We start from the raw sequence: 24,732 nt of genomic DNA, 5'->3' as shown, positions 1-24,732 counted from the left end.
TGGTTACACTCGTTGAATTTGATTCTTTATGTTAGTTTAATAATATATTTTGGTACTTTTTTCGTCTTTGAGCGTAAAAATGCTTTACTTTTATGCCCTAGGCATTAAAATGACTTTAAGATTATCAATCTCTCGCAAAAATTAATACTTTTGTAACATTTGAGCAAAATAGTATATTGTTTTATTAGTAGCAAAAATGATTCTTGCACAAAAAGTCATTTTTACTCCAAAGAGAACTACTATGCTATTTTCTATTTTTTTTAAACGCCACAAATAATTTTTTAAACAATTTCAAACGTTCCAAATAATATAAAAAGATTTAAAAGGCATACCTTGTATGTAATAATTATATATCGAGAAACTATGGTTACGCCCGTTGAATTTGACACTTTATGTCAGTTTAATAATATATTTTCGTACTTTTATGCTTAGGCGAAAAAGTGCTTTACTTTTATGCCTAGGCGTTAAAATGACTTTTTTATATTGTCAATTACGTCGCAGAAATTAATACTTTTTTGACGTTTGAAAAAAATATAGTGTTTCTTTTTCTATTTAAAATGTGTTTTAAACTCTTCAATGTCACTAAAAATAAATTCAAATGACAAGGAAGCCCGAAAAAATAAAATGTCATCCAACTAATCAAAATATATCGCCGTAACGATCTAGACGTTTCGTGATTAATCTCGGCAGCGCTATCAGGCGAAAAATTGGCATAAATTTCTCAATTAACCCGTGTAATTAAGCGAAAAATTGCCTAAAATTTATTCTCAGGCCGCCGGAATATGAACGATGTTCTTCTTTATTCCTTTTTTTTATTTTAACTTACGTCAGATTTCCGCCGCACTGCTATTATTGTCACTTGTTTCCTACGTCACATTCATCTTTTTTTTTCGTTATTTTTTTTTCGATTTCATGGCACGCTTGATGTGATTCTTGGACGTATTTGTTGTGAAAAATACGAATAATTAACTGTTTTTAACTTATCGTATTACCGAAAAAATATATCGTCACTCTATCCTTGGGAATGACAATAGATGATTTGAATTTCTGTTTGATCTTTATCTAACTTTGAAAGGCTTATCTTATCCGATAGTCAAACAGCATTAAAAGCGATCAACTCATTAACCAGCATTAGAAGTTGGTCAGAGAATACCTAGAAAAGCTGAACAAATTAGGCAAAGAAAATAAACTCCTCCTAGCTGCCAGCCCAGCAAGGGATAAAAGGCAAAAATACGAATCTAGCTAAATCTAGCTAGAATTCTGCTTCCCAAATGGAAACCAGCTTAAAGCGGAACTCAAGAACCTGGAAGACTCTATCCGTAATCTAGAATGGGAATCTCCCAACGGTCTAAGACACTCGAAGAAATTTCTCAGGACTTACGACTAAGAAAATCACAGATCTTCCTTGATATTTAAGTAAGAACAATTTTCTTAGACTTTAACCCCCTGTCAACAAAACAAAGCAGAATCGGACCTATTGTAATCACGTCATCAATCATATCGACATTGACATTAAAGTCTATAAACCTGACTAAATGAAATGTTGGCAAACATGTTTAAATTGTTGTATAATTTAAGATACCGAGCAGCTCTTCATTTTACTTCATAGAGCAAATGATTGTAACAGATATTTTATTTAGATTAAAGCTGCAAAAATTAGTTTAAACCGAATTTCATTATCGCTATGTTGGTCACATTGTTGTCTTTTATTATTTGACAATTATCCTAATGTCAGTCATTATTTTGTATAATATCGTGTTGTTGTTGAATCTTTGTTAGCAATTCTCGTTTTTCTTCCCTATTTTCGTAGTATTTTTTTTTTAAAATTGCACTTTTAAGCACAAACAGTTCTTTTATGAACTAAATTTTCGAGTTTTTGTATTGCATTTCTTGAAATTGTGTATTGAAAATATGCCAAAGCATTTAAACAGTCGAAGCAGAGAGCTTGTAGCTTCCCTGATAAACAATTTGAACGAGAACGTAACAATAAAGGTCCTTTATTACCCTTGACTGCAGTCAGAGAAGTAAGTTTGATTGATAAACATATTAAACCACTTTTAAAGTTAGTTTTTATTAAATTCTGTGATTAGTATAACCCATAATAACGCTTAGAATAATCTTCATAATGGACTAGTTTTTGCCAATATGTCATAAGTAAAATAAGCTATAAAACAAATAAATCAATTAATTACTAAAATATTAGTTATTAAATTAAAAATAAAACGTAAAACTCTTTAAAAAATCATATAATAAATATATTGTTTGTCAATTTTAAATTAAGATTCATCTTATAAATCCATCACAATCTGGCACCGCTGTCGCCATAGCTTGATACTCAGAGTTGATCACGTGCATCAGAAATTGTTTTGCGATTACCATATGTTGATTATGAAAAATAAACCTTATATTTACGTGAGGAATCTCCCTACAGGAGTTGGCACAAGTTTTTTGAAACACTCTGTATAGTGTTTTATTAATAGATTTAATTTTTTGGTACTTGGTCAATCGAAGCCAAATAAATATCAGAGATTCTGGACATCCTGTATAAGAATTCTTAAATAAAACAATAAGATCATGCTATTATTGAATAGGTAAGTGACATTGAATTTTTTCGAAAAACCATTAATTATTTGATAGAAAAAACAGGTTTGCGTGGATAATTATACTTAAATTTACATAACGTTAATTTTACGTTTTTTTTTCGAACAAGTAGAACAATATTGTATTGTTTCAAGGCCTACCAATATTAAACAATGATTTTTAACTTTAAATATTTAGTTATCCAATTTTAAAAAAATATTAAGTTATATAATTTAAATTAAATATTTTTGCTGATTAAACTCATAATAATTTTAAATAATATTTATTATTAATTTTAAAGGTATGCGGATTTGGAGATATTAACAAATTGTAAGTTAATTTGTGATTAAATAATAATTATTATGTCATTGATGAAGCGTATTATCCAAAAATAAACAATGATAAATATCAGTAAACGTTGTCATTTTTTTTTTAATTTTGAGAAATCCTTGAATTAAAATAAAATTTTATGATATGATGATATCCTGGTACTGACTGCTATTTTCATTGTTGTATTTACAAGACATCCTGTATAAAATATAACACGAACGCCCTGAATAGCAGAATAGCTAATAAGACATCAAAAAAAACGAAAAATAAATTATACATGAAATAATTAAACTTTATAAAAAAAATATTCAACTGAAAATAATGGGAAAGTAGTATATTTATTCAAATCTAGAAAAATATTGAAATATACCGGGTACGTCTCAAAAGTGGCTGGATTTGGTATGTTAGTATATAACACAAATTAGGATTGATTGGGGGTAAAAAAATGGTTTTTTATCAATTTCCAATAAAATTTCCAAATTATTTGGAAAAAAATGCTTTTTTCAAATATGCTAATGAGATACACTCGTTCCATTTGAAAAAATTTAGATATGATTAAAAATACGATTTGGGCATCTTTAACCGGCCAGAACAAGACACTAAAAACATTAGACGGTAAAATCTATTTTTCCAAGGCTCCTTGATCAAAAATTAATTGAAATTTAAAATACAATTTTTTTAAGCGAAAATGTTAAAAGTTGACATAATATCAGTCATTCTATTCAGAGTCTCGTTTTCTATCGAAAAAATTAAAAAAATACCGAAGGTAATATTTAATAATCAAAAGTTGTAGTCATTTCCTGTGAAACAGAAAGTGACCGAAAACAATTGAATACGTCAATAAATCCTAATTTATGTCATATACTAACGTACCAAATCTCGTTTTTTATCTGAAAAAGTAAAAAAGTTATAGGGGTGGGCCACTTTTGAGACTCACCCGGTATAGAAAATATTTCGAAATGTAAATAAAAATATAAAGAACAAATAACAACTACTACTAATTTTTATTAGTTGAAACTACAGGATTATATAGAAATATAACATAAAACAAAATCTACTTTTTGGAAAATTTCAAAAACTTTATAAAACGAATTTTCGACGCCCATGGGTCCCAATCAATCAAAATCCCTGTCGCTGGCGCTTTCCCAGAGTCGCCCGTGCGCTGGGTGTGCCCAGAGACACAGATAGTACCGCGGTACCATCGTCCAAGTTCCACTTTGCTCCGCGACTACCACGGAACCCAGATTCCGCTGGCGGTGACCCGGTCTCCTGCTTACCCGAGACCTTACGACCTCTGTTTTAGAACGATTATAATAATAGAAATAATATTTCACGATATGGTGCTCCTCAATTTACCTGTCAGTATTAACAGAGATACGAGGGTAGACAGATAAATTTTTAGAGGTGGTTAATTAGCCTGTTTCACTACCACCTTTTCAGATATCTTCCTATTAATTATGGTACTCATATTTCTACACTAAGATACAAAAAAAAACGGAAAAAGTTTTGGTCAAATTTAACCCTCAACTGGCGCGGTCCCAAGTAGCATTTGGACGTTATCTAACGTCGGGTATACATCGCGTTCAATAAACCCGACGTCGGGTACCAACGTCGGTTCGACCGCCTGACGACCCTTATTTGCACCTAAATGGGGAATACAGATTCGGGTCGCCTCGACGTCGGTATCTGACCTAATAGGGAATGTAATTCTACCAGTTACCAACGTCATATTACGTTGGATTTCAGTCACTTAAATTTCGTCGCTATACACTTACGTTACGTTTGGTTTCAAATTCGCTACCAAGAATATACAGGGTTGTTCACCACATACGACACGGAGTATTGTAGCTAAACGATGAGATTTTTTCAAATTGTAAGTTTTGGGTTCGATGAAGGACTAGTAGAGGTATAATTTAAAAATAATTTTACAAGATACAGAGTGTCCCAAATAAGTAAAAAATAACAAAGTTGTATTTTTTTAAACGGAACACCCTGTATATTATTACATTTTTAGTTTCTACGATTAAAATAAAGGTAAATTTGATTAAGGTTTATTATACTTAAACCTTACCGTTTTTGAAATATTTTCAATTTTGTGAAATTACAGTAAAAATTTTAAGGCTTCATTCCTCCAAGGGTACCAAAGTTTTTAAAACTAAATATTTACTGAAGTTTATTTATTGATCAGTTATTGTGTTGCAATAATAAAAATAATACTACCTTACACAGAGTGTCTAAAAATTTATTTTAAATAATTATTAGCTTCAAACGGCAATAACTTGTTTAATTTAAATGGAACACCCTGTATATTTTACGAGAATCAGATGCACAATTTAATTGTCTATCAAATTATATTATACCATTTTTTACCTATCTCTTTAAGTTTCCGTGAAAATGCATTTTCTTGTAATTTAGAACTTATTTATCAATATACCCATGGACTATTGACATTTTAGATTATTTTTAAAGATGTACCAAATTTTTAAAGAGTACAGATACTAATATTGTCGATATAATTCGTTTATTTTATTAAAAAATAAAAAAAAAACTGTTTAAATATTTGTTAAAGAGGACCAATTAATATGATTCCAGTATTCAAACTACATTAACTGACTGTTTGCGTTGATTAATAATAATTGAATTTTGTATGGGCATTAGACAGTGTGATAAAAAGTAACACCTTAAAAATGATATTTCATTTTTTAATAAATGCTTATTTTTAACAACAAAGACTTTAATTTGATAACTTATTATTATATTGATTTCTCACTCAAAAATCCACATTTATTTATAATAATTTATTAACGAACACAATTAAGTATGTCATTAATTAGTATATGGGCGTAAATAATGGTGTTATATTTAATTAATGGTACACTCTTTTATAAAGATTTAAATAGTTTTCTTTTTGCATACAAATGGGCTAGTAATATTATCGTTTTGCTAAAAACGATAATATTACTAGTCTGTACATTTTGTACATTTGTTGCTTTAAAAACAATCTAAAATGTCAATATTCCATGGATATATTGATAAATGAGGTCTAAATTATAAGAAAATGCATTTTCTACGAAAACTTGAATTGATAGGTAAAAAATGGTATAATACAATTTGATAGACAATTTAATTGTGCATCTGATTCTCCTAAAATATACAGGGCATTCTATTTAAATTAAAGAAGTTATTGCCGTTTGAAGCTAATAATTATTTAAAATAAATTTTTAGACACTCTGTATAAGGTAGTATTATTTTTATTATTGCAACACAATAACTGATCAATAAATAAACTTCATTAAATACTTAGTATTAAAAACATTGATACCCTTGGAGAAATGAAGCTTTAAAATTTTTACTGCAATTTCACAAAATTGAAAATATTTCAAAAACGGTAAGGTTTAAGTATAATAAACCTTAATCAAATATACCTTTATTTTAATCGTAGAAACTAAAAATGTAATAATATATGGGTGTTCCATTTAAAAATACAACTTTGATATTTTTTATTTATTTGGGACACTCTGTATATTGTAAAAATATTTTTAAATTGTAGCTCTAATAGTCCTTCAACGAACCCCAAACTTAAAATTTGTAAAAATCTCATCGTTTAGCTACAATACTCCGTGTCGTATGTGGTGAACAACCCTGTATAATGGATTCATAATCACTCCTCGAATATAACTATAAGTGCCTACCTAATTTCAAATTACATATTGTAATAATTCTGAATCATTAATCCAGACATCAGTTTTATCAACGGAAGTCACTTTTTTGATTTATCTGATTAAAATACTCCGGAAAACAACGAGCGCCTTCAAAATTAGGTAGATTTATGAAATAAAAATGTCTATAAAAAAAGTTACTCGCAAAATATTTTTTTTTTTTTTCTAGCTGGTTTAATCATAAAACTGCACTGTGGTTCCCCCCAAACTCAACCTTATCAATATTATTCTACTAGAAATGGGAATGTAATGGGGGAATGTAAATTAATACTTTTCAGATGTTCAAAAATCACAACGCTCCGTAGAATTGTTAATGTTATCGGCATCAGGGTATAGATTTAGCCATTTAGTATAGGAAATTGGAAATAGTCCTAGTCATTTCGAAACCCGATTTAAATATTGTTTTGGTTTGGTTCGGTTTCAATTAAAATCAAAAAAATCTGATTTAAATAAAAAAAAACTCTGATTTAAATTAAAAAAATCTGATTTTTTTTATTTTTTTTTTTTTAAATCATGATTTTTTCCATCCCTTATGTCAATACATGCATTGGTTCATTTTTAAGAGCGAAATGAGCTTGCCACCAACAATTTCCAATTTTTTCAATTATCATTTCTTTTCTTTTTTGAAGTTATTTTTCAATGTGACCAGGCGGCTTTGGTGATTATTGTGAATAATATACTACTCTGAACTGCATCATGTTCGACGTTTGGCAAATGCTTGGCAGGAGGGTAAGAGATCGCATAGTAGAACCAGCTTCATTAAATGAACTTCGCTTGGTACTTAAAGAAGAATGGGAAAACGTAACGCTATAGGTATATGCAGCATGCAGCCATGTTAAAATTTCCATTCCGTATTAAATCTATCTTGAGTGCTTTCGTTCTGTACAGTATTTTTGCCTATTTCTGCATTTAACCCAGTGCTATGTAGTTAAAAACAACAAACACAATATTTTCAGTTTAATGGCACATACTAATTATTTCAACGTTGATTTGTACAATAACGGCCAACAATAAAAGAGCAACATTCAGCCATTATTTGCGTGTGTATTTTTCAAATTAATGGGGAAAAAACTAGTCCTAAATAACCTTTTAAAAGCTGAAATAAAAGTGCTGTTAATACATTTCAACGACATGTGTTTTTATTGGGGCTATTTTTACAACTACAAATACCTTAATAAATGCATTTTGTGCATTTTAAAATCTTCCGGAAACTTCGGCAGCATATTCTGCAGATAAAAGTAAGTAAAAAAGTTTGTATAAATATATGTCCTAAGTTGCTTAGTTTCCGAGCTACACGGTGTAGAAGTTTCAATTTTATTTAGAATTTTTCCAAACAATTTCTAAGTAACGTCAATATTTGGATGAAAATTGGTATCTGGGAGTTTTTTGACATGAGAAATTTTATTTTGATGTCAATATGACTCCGAGTTGTAGAGGGCGCCACCTACAGATTTTTAAACTGGTTTGAAGAGTAATAACTTTTGGTCCGCACCTGTATAAAACTATTGAGTAAAAATATATACATTTATGGCATTTTTTACGTAAAAAGGATCTCTTTGTAAAAATCGCTACGTGTAATGGTTCTCGAGATATTTGGAATCAAAATTATTGTCAATACCGGTCATCATTGGCATAAATTAAACATCATCATCATCATCATTTAGCTTATACCGTCCACTGCTGAACAAAAGCCTCCCTTAACTCTAGCCATTTCCTTCTATTTTGTGCCACTTGAATCCAGTTTCCAGCCACCCTCTTAATGTCATCTGTCCATCGACTAGAGGTCGTCCTCTGCTTCTATAGGCCTCGTGTCTCGGTCTCCATTTTGTCATCCTAGCCACATGTCCTGCCCAATTCCATTTAAGATGTAAGACAGATATCACCGCATCTCTTACTCCTGTTCGATTTCGTATTGTATGATTGGTATTTTATCTCTGAGTGTAACTCCCAACATAGACCTTTCCATTTTCCGTTGCATGACCTGTATTCTATGTATGTTCTTTTTGTCGAAGTAAGCGTTTCAGCTCCATACGTGAGGACAGGCAAGACACACTGGTTAAAAGATCTTTCTTCTTAAACATATGGGAATATCAGATCTCAGTATATGCCTTAGTTTGCCAAATGCCGCCCACGACAAACCTATTCTTCGTAGAATTTCGTGGGTCTGATTATCCCTTCTAATACCGATCTCATGCCCTAAGTATTTTATATATATGCACTTGTTCCAAAGGTATGTTATTAATGTTTAAATTTCCACTTAGTACTAGGTTTGTCATGTATTGTGTCTTTGACAAGTTAATTTTCAAAGCATATCCAGCATATTCTGTGCCTCCTGTATGTTGTCTGTTATTAAAATAATGTCATCTGCAAAACAGAGATGATTTATCAATTTGCCATCGATGTTAATTCCTGTTGAATCCCAGTTTATCATTTTAACATACTTTCTAGCACAGCAACGAATAGTTTAGGGACAGTGTGTCGCCTTGTCTTACCCTTCGATCGATATTGAATTTATCTGTGCATTGATTTGTCGATATTCTGACGTTTGCCGTGTCATTATCATATATATGTCTTATGATTGAGGAGTATCGATGATCGATGCGACTCTCACTTAGTGTCTCTAGAAGCTTCCGCTGGTCTACCGAATCGAAGGCCTTCTCGAAATCCACGAAGACAAGCATTAGTGGTCTATTATACTCAATGCATTTCTCGATAAGAACCTTGACTGTTAGAAGATGGTCATTTGTTCCGTAACCTGATCGGAAACCTGCTTGTTCGCTCGAAAGAAAAAGTCTATTTTAGTGAGTATTTTAGTAAATAATTTGTATACGTGGCTAAGAAGGCTGATGGGCCTATAGTTTTTAAGGTCTGTAACGTCACCTTTCTTGTGTACAATAATGATGGTTGCGTTCTTCCACTGTGATGGGGTTATTTCTTCTTCAATGCGTTTATTAAATAGGACATTTAAAGCTTTGATGATTGATCATCATAAATTGAACATGTTGACTAAATATTTATTAGACTGCATATCATAGATTTGAAATGATTTTATGTCAAAAGTTCAATAGAAATTGTTTTATCATCATTTTTTCGAAGAAAAATAAAAAGTGCCATAATTTATCATTTCGGTTAAATAAATATCTACTCAACATGTTTATTTTTTGCCAAAAATGACATGTACTACTTTCATTAAAATTTTATTAAAATTCACGGAAATGTATATTTTACCACTTAGTAGTTTTAAACAGGTACATGACAGTTACAAATAGGAGTCATATTGACATCAAAATCAAATTTCTCATGTTAAAAAACTCCCAGGCTCCAATTTTCATCCAAATATTGACGTTAATTTTTGGGAAAAAATCGAAATAAAAATGAAACTTCTACACCCTGTATCTCCGAAACTAAGCAATTTCGGACATACATTTATACGAACTTTTATACTTATTTTTATCTGCAGAATATGCTGCCAAAGTTTACGGAATACCATATGGACCACCCTGTATCTATATTCCAAATTTGATACTATGAAATTTTTCTTCTAACATATAATAATATATGTATAATTTAATTAATTACATTTTTAAAATACCTTTTTTCTTTACACGACCACACTTAATACACTAAAATGCCATCGCAACCGTATCTACCATTAAGAAAAGACATTAAAAGAACATCTTCAGACATCGGACCACACCAAACTACTACAAGAGAAAAAATGCGTAAGTGAATATATCGTTAATTGTCTATCTCCGATAGTAAATCATTCCAAAATAGACACGTTTATACATATATATGTATTACGGAATAACGGTACCGCTTTACGTTTGCCCATAAAAAGATCTCGGCAGTACCATCATTTCTATACTGATTCCCCCAGTGGCGTAACGTAAACATTTATTTATTTAATCTACGACAATGTCATTATGATACATTTAACATTGTCATTTAGATGTCATTATGGCTTTCATAATAGCACTAGTGCTATTATGAATTCATAATAACACGCAAATTTTAAAATATGGAAGAAGCAAAAAAAATAATTACTACCTAAATACGTTTATTTATTGTAAACATTAATTATAATATGAGTACAATTGGTTAAATTAATTCCAGACGATGACAGGTGAGTTGAATTTTTAGAAAGTAAATTTATTTCCTGAGTGCTTGAACTTGTTGAAGACCCATCATTGCCAGAAATGTTACCCAAAATATTACATGACACTTTTTTCTTATTTTCTTTGGAATTTTCTATATGCTATATATTCCACTGTGTTAGAGCGCCAACCACCATGTCTTTTAACAGCTTATGAATCTGCAAGCAAAGACGCAGACGATCTACGGAAACAATGTCCTGTGTTGTTGTGGATTTGGAAGACTTAGGAACAATGCTATTTTATACGGCATTTTTCCTAAAGTATTGCCCAACGGGTTGCTTAATACATTTTCCATTTCTGTGCCCCACAAAAAATCGAGTATGCTCTGTGTTGCTTGGCCGCATAGCTATATATCTTCGAACCATTTCCACCATATTTATTCCTTCAACATTCCCTTTCGTTATAAAAAAATCTCGTTATATCTTTGTTTTCGTAAATGGAATAATGACATGAATGCATTGTCCTTCATCTTTAACATTTTGCAGCTGCAGATTTGTCAACTCGATACGCCGCGACGGCAGGCTCCCGCAAGTCCCACTATCAATGGAACTTTTGTCAGGAAATAAGTTTTATCATAGGCTTCCAACAAAAAACGAGTTATGTCTTCTTTTCCTAAAATTCTCGATTTTTTTGACCGAAATCCTTCCGATTTTCTTTTTAGAAATGCAATTAAATGGACGTACTTACTAATATCTGTATTTTTCTTCACTGATATAACTGAACGTAGCATGGAATAATATACCCAAAGTGATGAAGCCTTCCTATGTTTTGAAAGATGTTCAAAATATGCCAGGAGAACCTTTTCGTTACTACTATTCTTGATTCCTTTCCCTTTACACCAATCTTCAAGTTTTACATAGGCTTGCTCGTACGTTTGTCTTGATTTTTCGGGAAGTAGGGAATCGACAACGTTTTGCTCAATGCCTTCAATATCCGAAGGGACACTTTCAGAATCAGAATCACCCATATTAATATTATTTTTTGCTTTTTGCTAAAACTGAACGTTTAACACAAAATTGAACATCAATAATGGAGTTGTCAAAGTCAAAATGGAAACAATCAACAAGCACGGTTACCACGGCCGGCGCGGCGTCGACTAATATGGGCACCTGATAATTTTGAATTATAATTTTTATGATATCTCTGATATTTTAAATTAAATCAAATCTCTTTGGATCGTCCCTCGTGTCGCGTCGTAGATTAAATTTTGAATGATACACGTTCGATACGAACTTTTTAATGAAACTTGTGTAACTAAGCCACTCGGCTAACACCTCGTGGCTTAACGTTACACGCGTTTCATTATGATGTTCGTATCGAACTTGTATCATTAATAACTATTATATTATATAATGCCTAAATAAAATTAAGTCCAGATGTATGTATAAATAAAATTAAGTCCAGTATTGTCGTAACGTCATATTCACCTGCATTGGGTACTCTATACTAAAGTAAAAATAAATTGGCGCCGGGAGGCACGTATAGCCGCCCATACTTGATATTTTTTTTATCTCAAAAACTGCGACTTTGACTGATTTTGATGTTATTACAAATTTTGTTGCAAATATTATTCCTAATGTTAAATTGAAAAACGCGTTTCGCTAGCTACTGTAATTTTGGAGTTACAATTTTTTAAAAATTTTAACCCCCTCCCATACCCCCTTACCAACCCCCCACCCCCACCAAAAACTAATGGCCAGATTCTCGGGTTCCACAGTATTTTTGTGCCAAATTTGGTTAAACTCGGTTTAGCGGTTTTTGAGTTATCGTGTTACAGACGGACAGAACGGACAGACGGACAGATAGACAAACAGACAGACACCATGAAAATATTTTGTATTTAAGTCATTTATGACTAAATAACTCATTTTGAAGGAAATTAAAAAAAACTTTTTTTGCCGATCTTACTAGCCTACCATACCTGTTGGTATGGTCAGCTAAGATCTAAAAACTCCAAAGATCTAAAATACTCGACAGAGAAAAATAAAAAAAACTTACGACAGAGAAAAATCAAAGATATTCCTTGATTTAAGTAAAAACAATCTTCGGATTGTCACGGAATGTTTTATTTTTAAATTATCGCCATTATTGACGTTTTCTCGTTATAAAAAAAAACGGACACCCTAACGATATCCTTATAATTCCATTTCAGAGATGCTCAAAAACATATCTAATGATTTGACTTAGTTATCTTTTCCAAAAAAATCTCTTTAACAAAAATAAGCGGTTTGCGATCGTGATTTTACTTTACTTGATAGGGAAATGCGTACCGGAGGAATGTGGCAACGCCGCAACAGCACACCGTCGCATTTCTCTCACTCCGGCTTAATAAGATCCCTACGCGATTTACTTCCACACATGTAAATACCGACACAAAAGTAACAGTTGCCAACACGGTATATCAGAGGTTATGGCATTTTTTCTAAAATATTTTAATGAAACTATATTTAACACAGGGTAATAATTAATTTATGCTTTCTCATATTTCAATTACAACAATCAAAATAAAATAAAGCCAAAATCGCTCATTAAAAGCAAAAACGGAAAGGATAATTAAAAATTGTTTTTTTTTCTCTTATCTTCTTCAAACCGTAAACCCACAGGAAAGATAGAGTGGAGGCAATAGCTATTTCTCTACACGTTAAAATGCCTCTAATGTCCTATCTCGTATGGTTTCCTCTGTAATTTACACATAATAGGAGTTAATGACCATGACTTAAAATAGAAGAATGAAAGAAAACAATCGGCCTCAACATTTTATTTTACCCATGAACACCGCCTGATTTGCTGTAATATGTCTACGCCTGGGTATTCTTTTTTGTTTGAAGTGATTTTTTTTTATTTCAAAGACCATAATTTTGTATTTTTTTTTAATAGTAATTTTAGAAGTTTTGATTTATTGTGGGAAACTTCCAATAAAACGATTTAAGAAAGGAGTATAATGCTGTCCATGTCATCATCATCATCATTTTCAGCTTATTCAACCATTTCCAATTATGGTATAGCCTACCTCACATATTTAGATACTCTTGTTATAGTTAGGGCCATTGTTGTCTATTTTTATCTATGAGGGCTCAAGTTATCCCTGTTAATTTCCTAATATCATGGCCCCATCTCAGGTTTGGTCTTCTTTTAGGTCTTTTAATTCCTCGTGGGTTCCATACTGTAATTTTTGTGATCCGTCTATTGTCCGTCCTTCTTGCCAGGTGTCCTGCCCATTGCCACTTGAGGGATTTCATTCTGTGGATGACACCTATGATTTTAAATGCCATGCTAAACTCTTCTTTGAACTAAAATGTATATTACAAAATCCGCAGGTAAATGCATATACTTTAGTTTTTAAAGGTATAATTTTACGAAAATCGCTCTTTTTTTAAATATTCTATACTAATACGAGCCCTAACAACTATATGTTGGGACAAGGTCTTTTTTGCAATAAATATAGTAATTTGTTGAAACGACTCAATTTATTTTGTTTATTATTCTAAATTCAAACATTACAATATGATCTAGACAATTTTACTATATTTTTAAACTTTGCAAACAAATCAGTTTTGATAATAGCTTATTTTGCCAAAATCAAGCCAAATTTGCTGACAACTATATATTGGGACAGCACAACAAGAAATTTGTTTAATACGGAGTTACATTACCTTTCGCCTTAACAACTGCCTGAACTCTTAATGGCATTGTATCTACCAAAGATTGGCACATTTGAGGAGAAAAATTATCCCAAATTTCCTACAGTTTTGTCCGCAAATTAAAATTGTTCGTTGAGGGTGGTTTCTTAAATATTGCTCTATACCTATAACATTGAGGTCCGGACTACTTGCAGGATGGGGAACTTTTATATTATTATTACCGAACCAATTTTTAGTTGATTTTGCTGAATGGCACGATGTTCCATCTTGTTGGAAAATATAGTCTTCGTTTGGAAACAATCCTTGAGCACTAGGCAAAAGTGAGGTCTGAAGTATATGTTGATATTTTTGGGCGTTAACAGTGCCATCTATAAAATTCAATTTGCCCAAACCTCTTGCTGACATGCAACCCCAAATCATAATCCCCTTAGGAAATTTAACAATCCTCTTTAAGCAATCTTTATAAAAGGCTTCTGCTTTATTTCGTATTATTCGTTTTCGATTATCTCCAACGCAAACATCAAATTTAGACTCATCGCTAAATATGACCTTATTCCAATCATTTTGTATCCACGATAATTTAGATTTTGCCTAATTGTAGCGATTTTTCTTTTGAATTTCTGTCAGTAGCGGTTTTTCTTTGGCCTAAATAAGAATTTGTATCAATAATCTTCAGGTAATTGATTATCCACACAAAATAAAGTTTACCTTGTAAAACCCCAGACAGCATTTAAGGATATATTTTCGGCAACATTCTCTTCATATATTTAAACCAGTTACAGTATTCCATTTTTAACTGTTACTTCGCGAAGAGTACTTCTTCTCGCAGACTTGCACATTTTTACTAAATTGCGTAAATATCTCTGAGATACAGTTTTTGGCCTTCCCGAACTTTTACCTCTAACGTCTACATTGGCAGATTCGCCCTATTTTTTTTATTATATTAAAGACCGTAGTTTTTGGAAAACTTAAATCATCAGAAATTTTTCGAATTGTTTTTCCCGTACTGTATTGACGAATGATAATTTCGCGTAGTTTTTGATTTGTAGCTTTTCCACGGACCATTACTTTGAATTGAATTAGCAAAATTGAAAATTAAAAAAATTAAAATTGCTTACAGTAAATCTCACTACTCAAAGTATCGAGTCACTTACAAGCTGTCAATGCTGAAGTAAACAGTTTGCGACATTTGTGACGTTTATAGCAAAGCCGCCTATGATGATATTAATTATTTAAAAATACTTGTCCCAAGATTTAGTTGTCAGCAAATTTGTCCTTTTATGAACAAAATCCGCTACTGTAAATATGGATTGATTTACAAATTCGTAAAAATATTGTCAAGTTGTTTAGGATATATGGCTATGTTTATATTTAAAAAATTAAACATATATTTTTCAGTCATTTTGAAAAACCAGGGCAATAATTCCAAAATATGACCTTGTTCCAACATATAGTTGTTAGGGCTCGTATATAAAATCCTTAAGTGACTGACTCACTGATTAATCACGATCTTGCTCAAACCACTCAACGTAAGAAGCTCAATTTTGCCATACAGGTCTAGGGTGTAGAGGTTCGATAAGAAGGGATTTTTCGAAATTCCAGTTCCAAGGGGGTGAAACCACCCCTCAAAACCCTTCCAAACCACCCCTCAAATATTACAGTATTTTTTATTTAAAAAACGGCCAAGTTTCCGAAAAAATGCTTAAACACGTATATTTTATTTTGTTTTTTTACATATTTTATTTTTTTTTATGTAATGTAATGTAATATTTAAAAGTAATGTATACAGAATGTTTCGAAAAATCTGGTCATTGATTAATCACGATCCTGCTTAAAGCGCTTGACGTAAAAAGCTGATTTTTGGAAAACGGATTGACTTTAGGGTGTAGAGGTTCGATAAGAAGGGATTTTTCGAAACTCGAATTCTAAGGGGGTGAAACCACCCCTCAAATATAAGAATATTTTTTATATAAAAACCAATGAGTTTTTCGGAAAAACTCTTAAACACGTATATTTTATTTTGTTGTTTTACATATTTTAAGATTTTTTAAAAATTTATACAGGGTGTTTCATAAAATATGACTATTGAGTAATCACGATTCTGCTTAAACTGCTTGACGTTTAAAGCTGATTTTGACTGTGGGGTGTAGAGGTTCGATAAGGAGGGGTTTTGCGAATCACAAAATCCCAGAGGATGAAAACGCCCCTCAAATATTACAATATTTGTTATTTAAAAAACGGTTAGTCTTTCGGGAAAACGCTTGGACACGTATAATTTATTTTGTTTTTTTACATATTTTGAAATTTTTTAAAAAATCATACAGGGTGTTCCAAAAAGTTGGCTAATTCATTAACCACGATTCTGCTTAAACTGCTTGACGTAAAAAGCTTATTTTTGGCAAACGGATTTTTCGAAAGTCAAATTCCAACGAGATGAAACTACCCTTCAAATATTACCAATTAAGTTATATAATAATATCGCCATATTGTTTTTTCTCATGCTGACATAAATGTGAGAAAATTTTATCCAGTTTGTATGTCAATGGAAATTCTTGCTTTGTTTTATCATCACCATTACAAATAATTAATTCGACGCGAACGAAGTCGCGAGAGTACACGCTAATCTTCTTATTAATAAGTTCTTTAATTCGAACATTTAAAGGTCTAGACTCAACTTTTAAAAACGAAACACCCTGTATACCGATATCAGAATAATTTACGACTGGCGAGCACGAAATCCTATACGGAGAAAAGGCAAACCATCTAGACCTGTCGATGCGAGAGGCGAAAAAATTCAAAAGGACATAAGAGGTGGGCAATAAAGAAAATGTCAAGGGCGATATAAAACACTCCTTTTTGCTGCTACGCCATTTTCTGGCGTTTTTCTTGGCGACGCTTAAGTTTTCCCGGGGGTTTACAGCGCACGTGTCTTGTGTTTTGTTTAGGAAAAGCTCGAGAGAAATTCCAGGAAAATCTGGGGAAAGTTTTCAAGATTTTCTATTAATCTTTTGAGTTGTTTTTGTTATTATAACATATTTTCTGGCTTATAACACTCACGAAAAATATTCTATATCATAACAATTATACCGTGTGTTCCATCGCCGACCTGGACATTGGAAATCTCATGTAAATTTCAAAAATGATGAATAAGTTTTCCCCATTTTATTTTACAGAGAAATGTATTTGAAACTTTTTAAAGAACGCCTTAAAATAAAACAACCTGTTCATTTTGAATGATTTACACGAATTCGTTCTGGAGTTATGATACATACAAAAATACTAAATTAATCAAAAAAATTGGCGCCGGGAGGCACGTATAGCCGCCCATACTAAAATATGTTAATATCTCGAAAACTGCGACTTTGACTGATTTTGATGTTATTACAAACTCGGTTTTTCCCGAGACTACGTTCGCGTTACACCTCGAATAGTTCATGCATTGATTTAAATGATTTACTTTGTATATAGAGCTAGTGAGCCTTACAAATGCCCTATTTAAACTATGTTTTTAAGAGTTTTAGAGCTACTCGTATTTCATATGAAAGTTCAATCAATTGTCGATTTTCTGGGTATTATACAGGGCAAGTTTTGAATAAGTGCAAATATTTTCAGGGCTGGTAGATCTCGATAAAAAAAAACATATTTTCTCTTTACCGTTTTTCAAATAACTCTTTTGAATTACTTTAAAAATTTCCAAAAAAAAATATCTTTTGCGTAAATTTTGAGAACCACTGCAGCTTTTCGGGTTTTTCTGTCTTGTAAATTTAATCTACTACCTATCTATGTTGCCATATTATCAAGAAATTATGGTTTTTAACTAAAAACTAAAAAAAATCCAAAAGGTTTTTCAAAAAATTCAAAATTTTCAAAAAAAATTTCGCGAAAAAACTCATAATCGTGTTTCTGGGATCAAATATACCTACTAAATAAAAAATTAATTTCAAAAATCTCTTCTAATTCTTTTTGCAGGATTTTGTTCTTCTAAACCTCATAGTAAGGAATTTTCATACAACAAATTGTTCCGACATAATTGACTCTCTAAGAGGATGAATTTCCTAAAATCGCTTTGTGTAGCTAATTCACTAATGTCGTTTAAACGAACCTTTGTTCTAATATTTATGTATCTAAAGCTGGCTCTATGAACTGATCCCTAAAATATCTAAAAACTTAATATATAATCTAACTGACAAACAACTGACAATGACAAATAATTTATTTCTGGAGGTATTGTGTGTAGGTGTTTTTCAGGTATGTTTTATTATTTTAGTCAATTTACACAAAGAAATAGCCATTCAACAATTTATAAATACTTCATAACAAATCTAGACATATATACCTTTCATTTAAAAAAAGAATCATCAAGATTGGTAAAGCAGTTTTGGCGGGATGGATGTAACAAAAAAAACATATATAAAAGCTCAAAAGCCCTTTGAGCTTTTATACCTATATGTATGGATTTTGTTGCAAATATTATTCCTAATCTTAATTTGAAAACCGCATTTCGCTAGCTACTGTAATTTTGGAGTTTGGTTTGGTTGTTTTTTATTCCCCTCCTATGCCCCCTTACCTTACCAACACCCCACCCCCACCAAAAACTAATGGCCAGATTCTCGGGTGCCACAGTATTTTTGTGCCAAATTTGGTTAAAATCGGTTCAGCGGTTTTTGAGTTATCGTGTTACAGTGGTCATTTATGACCCAAATAACTAATTTTGAGTGAAATTAAAAAAAAAAAATTTTGCCGATCCTAATAGCCTACCATACCTATTGGTAAATAATATGGTCCTGATTAAAATAACCACCTTCAAATTTAGTCTTTTAATGTCAAATTGACTCTACTGTTGCCAAAAATAATTTTAAAAGAAATATGTTTTACTGTCATATTGATTTTATTAGTATAATTTGAAAATATATGTATCACAACTAAAGAAAAAATAATAGTGATATAATGGAGGAAAAAGTCTACAGGCTGTAAAGGATTTATTTTCTGTACATTTTCCAAATATCCCAGACCAGTTATTGAAGACAGAAACGTAAGAGAAGAATTCCAATACAAACAAAAATGAATTAAATATTCTGTTACAAGTGGGCTATGAAAGTCAAATAAGTACCAGAATACTTGGAGAAATAGTCGAAAAAATCGTACCACTGCTTGGCGAATTTGAAGAAGCATAGTTTTAAGACATTTAAATATTCCGAACGCCAAGAATAATTTGACGAGGGTGAAGAACGTAGGGCAAATTTATCAATTTTTTAATTATTAACAAGTACTTTATTTTGTGAATTGTTTAGTGTTTAATAAATATTTTTTGAAGCTATGTGTTTTTTACTTATCTACGAAATATATTGGATTTTTTAAAGATTCTTTTATGTTTACAATGTACTTTTTGTAACTTTTCATAGAGAATATAACTGGGAATATTTTTGACAGATCTCTGTAGAAGAAAGTCATAAGAGTTTTGTCATATTGTGACCTAGGTTGTGATTGTTATGTTTGACCAGGACCGCATTATTTTAAATTTTCGCCTAATTTAGTAATTTTTTATCCCTCATAACTCAAGAACGAATTCGTATAAACCATTCAAAATGAGCAATTTGCTTCATTTTAAGGAGTTCATTAAAAAGTTTCAAATAACTTTTTCTGTAAAATAAAATGGGGAAAACTTATTCATAATTTTTTAAATTTACATGGGATTTACTATCTCCAGGTATATTTACCCACTGTATGTTTAGGTCGACGATGCAACACACGGTATAGAATATTATCCATGACTTATTGTTGTAAAGTTAATAATATTTTCATTAAATTAGAGATGTTTTACTTTTATTTTCTTTCATAAATCGAACTTTTTAACTTTATTCTTGGGATTCTTACTCAATCTGACGGAATATTGAGAAGAGGAAATACAAAGTTATGAATTTTCTACGAAATGAAAATTTCAAATTGCTCTACTTTCAAGGATTATATCGCAACAAACTTTAATTGGAAACTCTTGAAAGTGGAAGTTGTAGTAGGTAGCAGGTATTTTAGAAAGTTAAACTTAATTAAATTAAAACTCAGACAAATGGCATATGGCATATTATACAGGGTTAATCGAGGGGTTGGTTTTTTCCCTAGCTTAATAATTTTGTGTATAAATTTTTCTAAAATATAAATTTACGGTCAGAACCATGTCTCCTGGGCATTTTGTTTTTTGGATCCTGTCAATACAAGCCTTGGTTAATTTTTAAGAGCCAAATGAACTTGCCACCAACAATTTGGAATTTTTTCAATTATCATTTCTTTTTGAAGTTATTTTTCAATATGACAAGGTGGCCTTGGTGATTATTGTGAACTATATACTACTATGAACTGCCCACTGCCCATCATTTCGATTTTTGGGAAACTGCTTAGCAGGAGGGTTAGAGGTCGCAAAGCGTTACCAACTTTATTAAATGAATTTCGCTTGGTTCTTAAAGAAGAATAGGAAAACATAACGCAATATGATATAATGCAGCCTCAATGACAGTATGAACGGGCGTATACGGACAGCCAAGGGAGGCAATACAAAGTATTAGAGTATCTTTTACAATTTTTTTTTTTTGGTTTGTATACTTGAGTATTACAGATGTTTTCTTTAATATCGTTAGTTCTGTTATCGTTATTAATGTTTATTAAAACGGAGACTGTATCGTTAGTCTTTAACGATTTTTAAAATTTAGTATAGAGTATCGAATTCAGCGGAATATGACGTTACTACAATAGTCACCAAAGCCATCTCAACATATTAAAAAATTACATCAAAAAGTAATGATAATTACAAAAAATTGCAAATTGATCGTGATCAGTTCATTTCGCTCTTAAAAATTAACCAAAGCATGTATGAATCATATATACAGGGTGAGTTTCCTACGATGTTCTCTATGGGTATCTCGGGAACTACTGGAGATAGAGAGTCAGTTAAATAGGAAAAGAATTGCAGTTTTGTGTGGTCATAAATATGCGCTTTTCAGATTTTCGAAAAAATTCATGGCTTACTAGATATTTCGAAAAAAACAAATTTTGGCTATAAAAATTGTCCCTAATTCCATTATAATCTATTTTAGACAAAAAGTTTTCAGATAAAAGTTGTAGATAATCACATCCCTAATGAGTTTGTGTTCTCCGATTTTTTCTAGAGCCTGTCATTTTTGACATATGACACAAACATATGTTTTTTTAAATGGAAACCATAATTGGCCATGACTTCATAAAAAGCGCCGTTTTTTAAGCTTTTCAACGATATAAGCTATAATATGTTTCTTTTCCAAAATTACTGAGTTATAACCAATTCTTATCTTTCTTGACTAATTTCACTTAGTTAGCCCTGGAAACAAGTTCAATTGTTGTTGTTCTCAGAAATGTGAAATTGTCACATCCAATCTTTGTAAATTAACATAAACTAAAATTGTAAATAAGAGTTTTTTAAACGAAGAACAGCGTGTAGAATTATTGGTTCAACTTTTCTTGGCCATACAGGATACAGGAGCTTAAAAAATGGCGCTGTTTATGAAGTCATAGCCAACTATGGTTTCCATTAAAAAAACATATGTTTGTGTCATATGTCAAAAATGATAGGTTTTATAAAAAATCGGAGAACACAAACTCATTAGGAATGTGATTATCTACAACTTTTATCTGAACACTTTTTGTCTAAAATAGATTGTAAAGGAATTAGGGACAATTTTTAAAATAGCCAAAATTTGTTTTTTTTAAATATCTAGTAAGCCATGAACTTTTTCAAAAATCTGAAAGGCGCATATTTATGACCCCACAAAACTGCAATTCTTTCCCCATTTAAACGACTCTCTATCTCCAGTAGTTTCCGAGATGCCCGTAGAGAACATCGTAGGAAACTCACCCTGTATATGAATCAAAAAACAAAATTCTCAGAAGTCATGGTACTAACCGTAAAATTATATTTCAGGTAAATTTACACACGAAATTATTGTACAGGGTGTTAAAAAAACAACCCCTCGATTAACCCTGTTTAATATGCCAAGTAGTGAAGTTTATAAAAAAAACCTACATCTCAAAATTTTAAGTAAATTAACACAACAACACTAAATAATACCTTAATACTAAAATAACTTGATTATTTACTAAAACATGTTTAACTGTCTTGAACACCATCAGCAAGCAGTACCTTACCTGCAGAGACATCAACAGCACATAGAGCCGCAAGCACCATCCAACACAGTACACCAAACATTTTCAACTCCTCTCTTGAACCAGCCCGCGACAAAACACCAACAAACTCAAAATAAATCAAAAACTACACACAAAAACCCGTCGTCTAGCTCGCCGAAGAAAGTAGTACCGCCGCACCGTACTAGCCAGACATGTAAGAGAGCCCGATTTGAAAGTGAAATCAGCTCTGTTTAATCATAGTTTTTCCAATTTGAGAGCAGCAGGCACGAACCAAGAAGAGTGAGAGGTGGAGAGATGTTAATGGTACCGAACCAGGTGGTACCCGCGCGACTGCTTCGGTGGTACTGAATAGCTTGAAACGAGAAGGTAAGGAACGAGCAAGAGAGAGAATGAGTGAACCAGCTGGGTAGGGTATGCTGTGGTTCGTTCGAGTTTGGTACGACCAAGCGGGTTTTCGAATAGTCGTGGTACTGAAGAGACGATAAAAATTTAAGTTTGAGGTTCTTTGTGACATAATTTACGGTTTTAAATCTTAAAAGTGACAGAAAAGGAGACACCTATACAGGGTTGTTCACTACATACGACACCTAGTATTGTAGCTGATCGATTAGATTTTTACAAATTGTATGTTTTGGGTTCGTTAAAGTACTATTAAAGCTACAATTTAAAAATATTTTTACAAGATACAGAGTGTCCCAAACAAATAAAAAAATCAAAGTTGTGTTTTTTAAATGGAACACCCTGTATATTATTACATTTTTATATAGTTCCTACAATTAAAATAAAGGTAAATTTGATTAAGGTTTATCACACGAAAACCTTACCGTTTTTAAAATATTTTCAATTTTGTGAAATTTCAGTAAATATTTTAAGAATTCGTTTCTCCAAGGGTATCAAAGTTTTTAATACTAAATATTTACTGAAGTTTATTTATTGATCAGTTATTGTGTTGCAATAATAAACATAATACTACAGAGTGTCTAAAAATTTATTTTAAATAATTTCTAGCTTTAAACGGCAATAACTGCTTTAATTTAAATGGAACACCCTGTATATATTAGGAAAATCAGATGCATAATTTAACTGTCTATCAACTTGCATTATACCATTTTTTACCTATCCCTTCAAGTTTTTATAGAAAATGCATTTTCTTATAATTGAGACCTCGTTTATGAATATACCCATGAAATATTAACATTTTAAATTACCTTTAAAGATGTAACAAATTTTCAAGAGTAACAGATACTAATATTGTCGATATATTTCGCTTATTTCATTAAAAAAACTTAAAAAAACTGTATAAATATTGGTAAATTAAAAGAGGACCAATTAATATGATCCGAGTATTCAAACTATATTAATTGGCTGCGTTGATTAATAATAATAGCTCCAAATACTAGAAAACTGAATTTTGTATGTGTATTTACACAGTGTGATAAAAAGTAACACCTTATAAATTTTATTTAATTTTTTGGCGAATGCTTATTTATAACAACAGAGACGTTCACATTCATAACTTATTATTATATTGATTTCTGATTCAAATTTACATTTATTTAGAATAATTTATTAACTAACACAATTAAGTATGTAATTAATTAATATTTGGATGAAAATAATGGTGGTATATTTAATCGGTATACTCTTTTACAAAGATTTAAATAGATTTACTTTTACTAGCCCATTTAGCTAGTAATATTATCGATTTTAGAACTTGTACATTTTATACATTTGTTGCTTTAAAAAAAACGGTAAAAAAACTTTTAAGTTAAACGGTTTTATCTTATGTGCACTGAAAACTAGAAAATAATAATAACAATTAGGTATTTTGAACTTCTAGTTCAGAAATATGTTAGTACTAGGCAGAATAGCTTTTAAGCATATTAGACTAAAATAAAAACGTGGGGCCCCTCTGAAATCCTACCTATGGCAAAGCATATCTTTATACTTTGGTAGATAATTAGCTCGGCGTTCGCTGGTGAAGCCGCCACGGCTGGTTATTGATTGTCAAAATCTCCAGTTTCGATTATAGTAAGTCGATGCAATCCACACTTAGTATAGAAGAAAGTATTACAGCAATAGTTAATAGGCCCCACGTTTTTATTTTAGTCTAATATGCCTAAAAGCTATTCTGCC

At 31.3% G+C, this 24,732-nt stretch overlaps 1 protein-coding gene across 1 annotated transcript in view; it reads right to left on the bottom strand.

Moving 5' to 3' along the window:
- LOC115886131 overlaps positions 1 to 22,958 on the bottom strand; it is a 183,414-nt gene extending 160,456 nt beyond the window's left edge. The window contains exon 1 of the mRNA XM_030905204.1: positions 22,597 to 22,958. Coding sequence (XP_030761064.1) covers positions 22,597 to 22,657 — 61 coding nt within the window. The 5' untranslated portion in view covers positions 22,658 to 22,958. The remainder of the gene's footprint in view (positions 1 to 22,596) is intronic.
- Positions 22,959 to 24,732: the final 1,774 nt, after the last annotated feature.

Source organism: Sitophilus oryzae, unplaced genomic scaffold, assembly GCF_002938485.1.
Source record: "Sitophilus oryzae breed Bouriz unplaced genomic scaffold, Soryzae_2.0 scaffold_469_pilon_pilon, whole genome shotgun sequence".
NCBI classification, from domain to species: domain Eukaryota; kingdom Metazoa; phylum Arthropoda; class Insecta; order Coleoptera; family Curculionidae; genus Sitophilus; species Sitophilus oryzae.
Note: the sequence above shows the minus strand (reverse complement) of the source record. Positions and strands in the feature narration are given on the sequence as shown.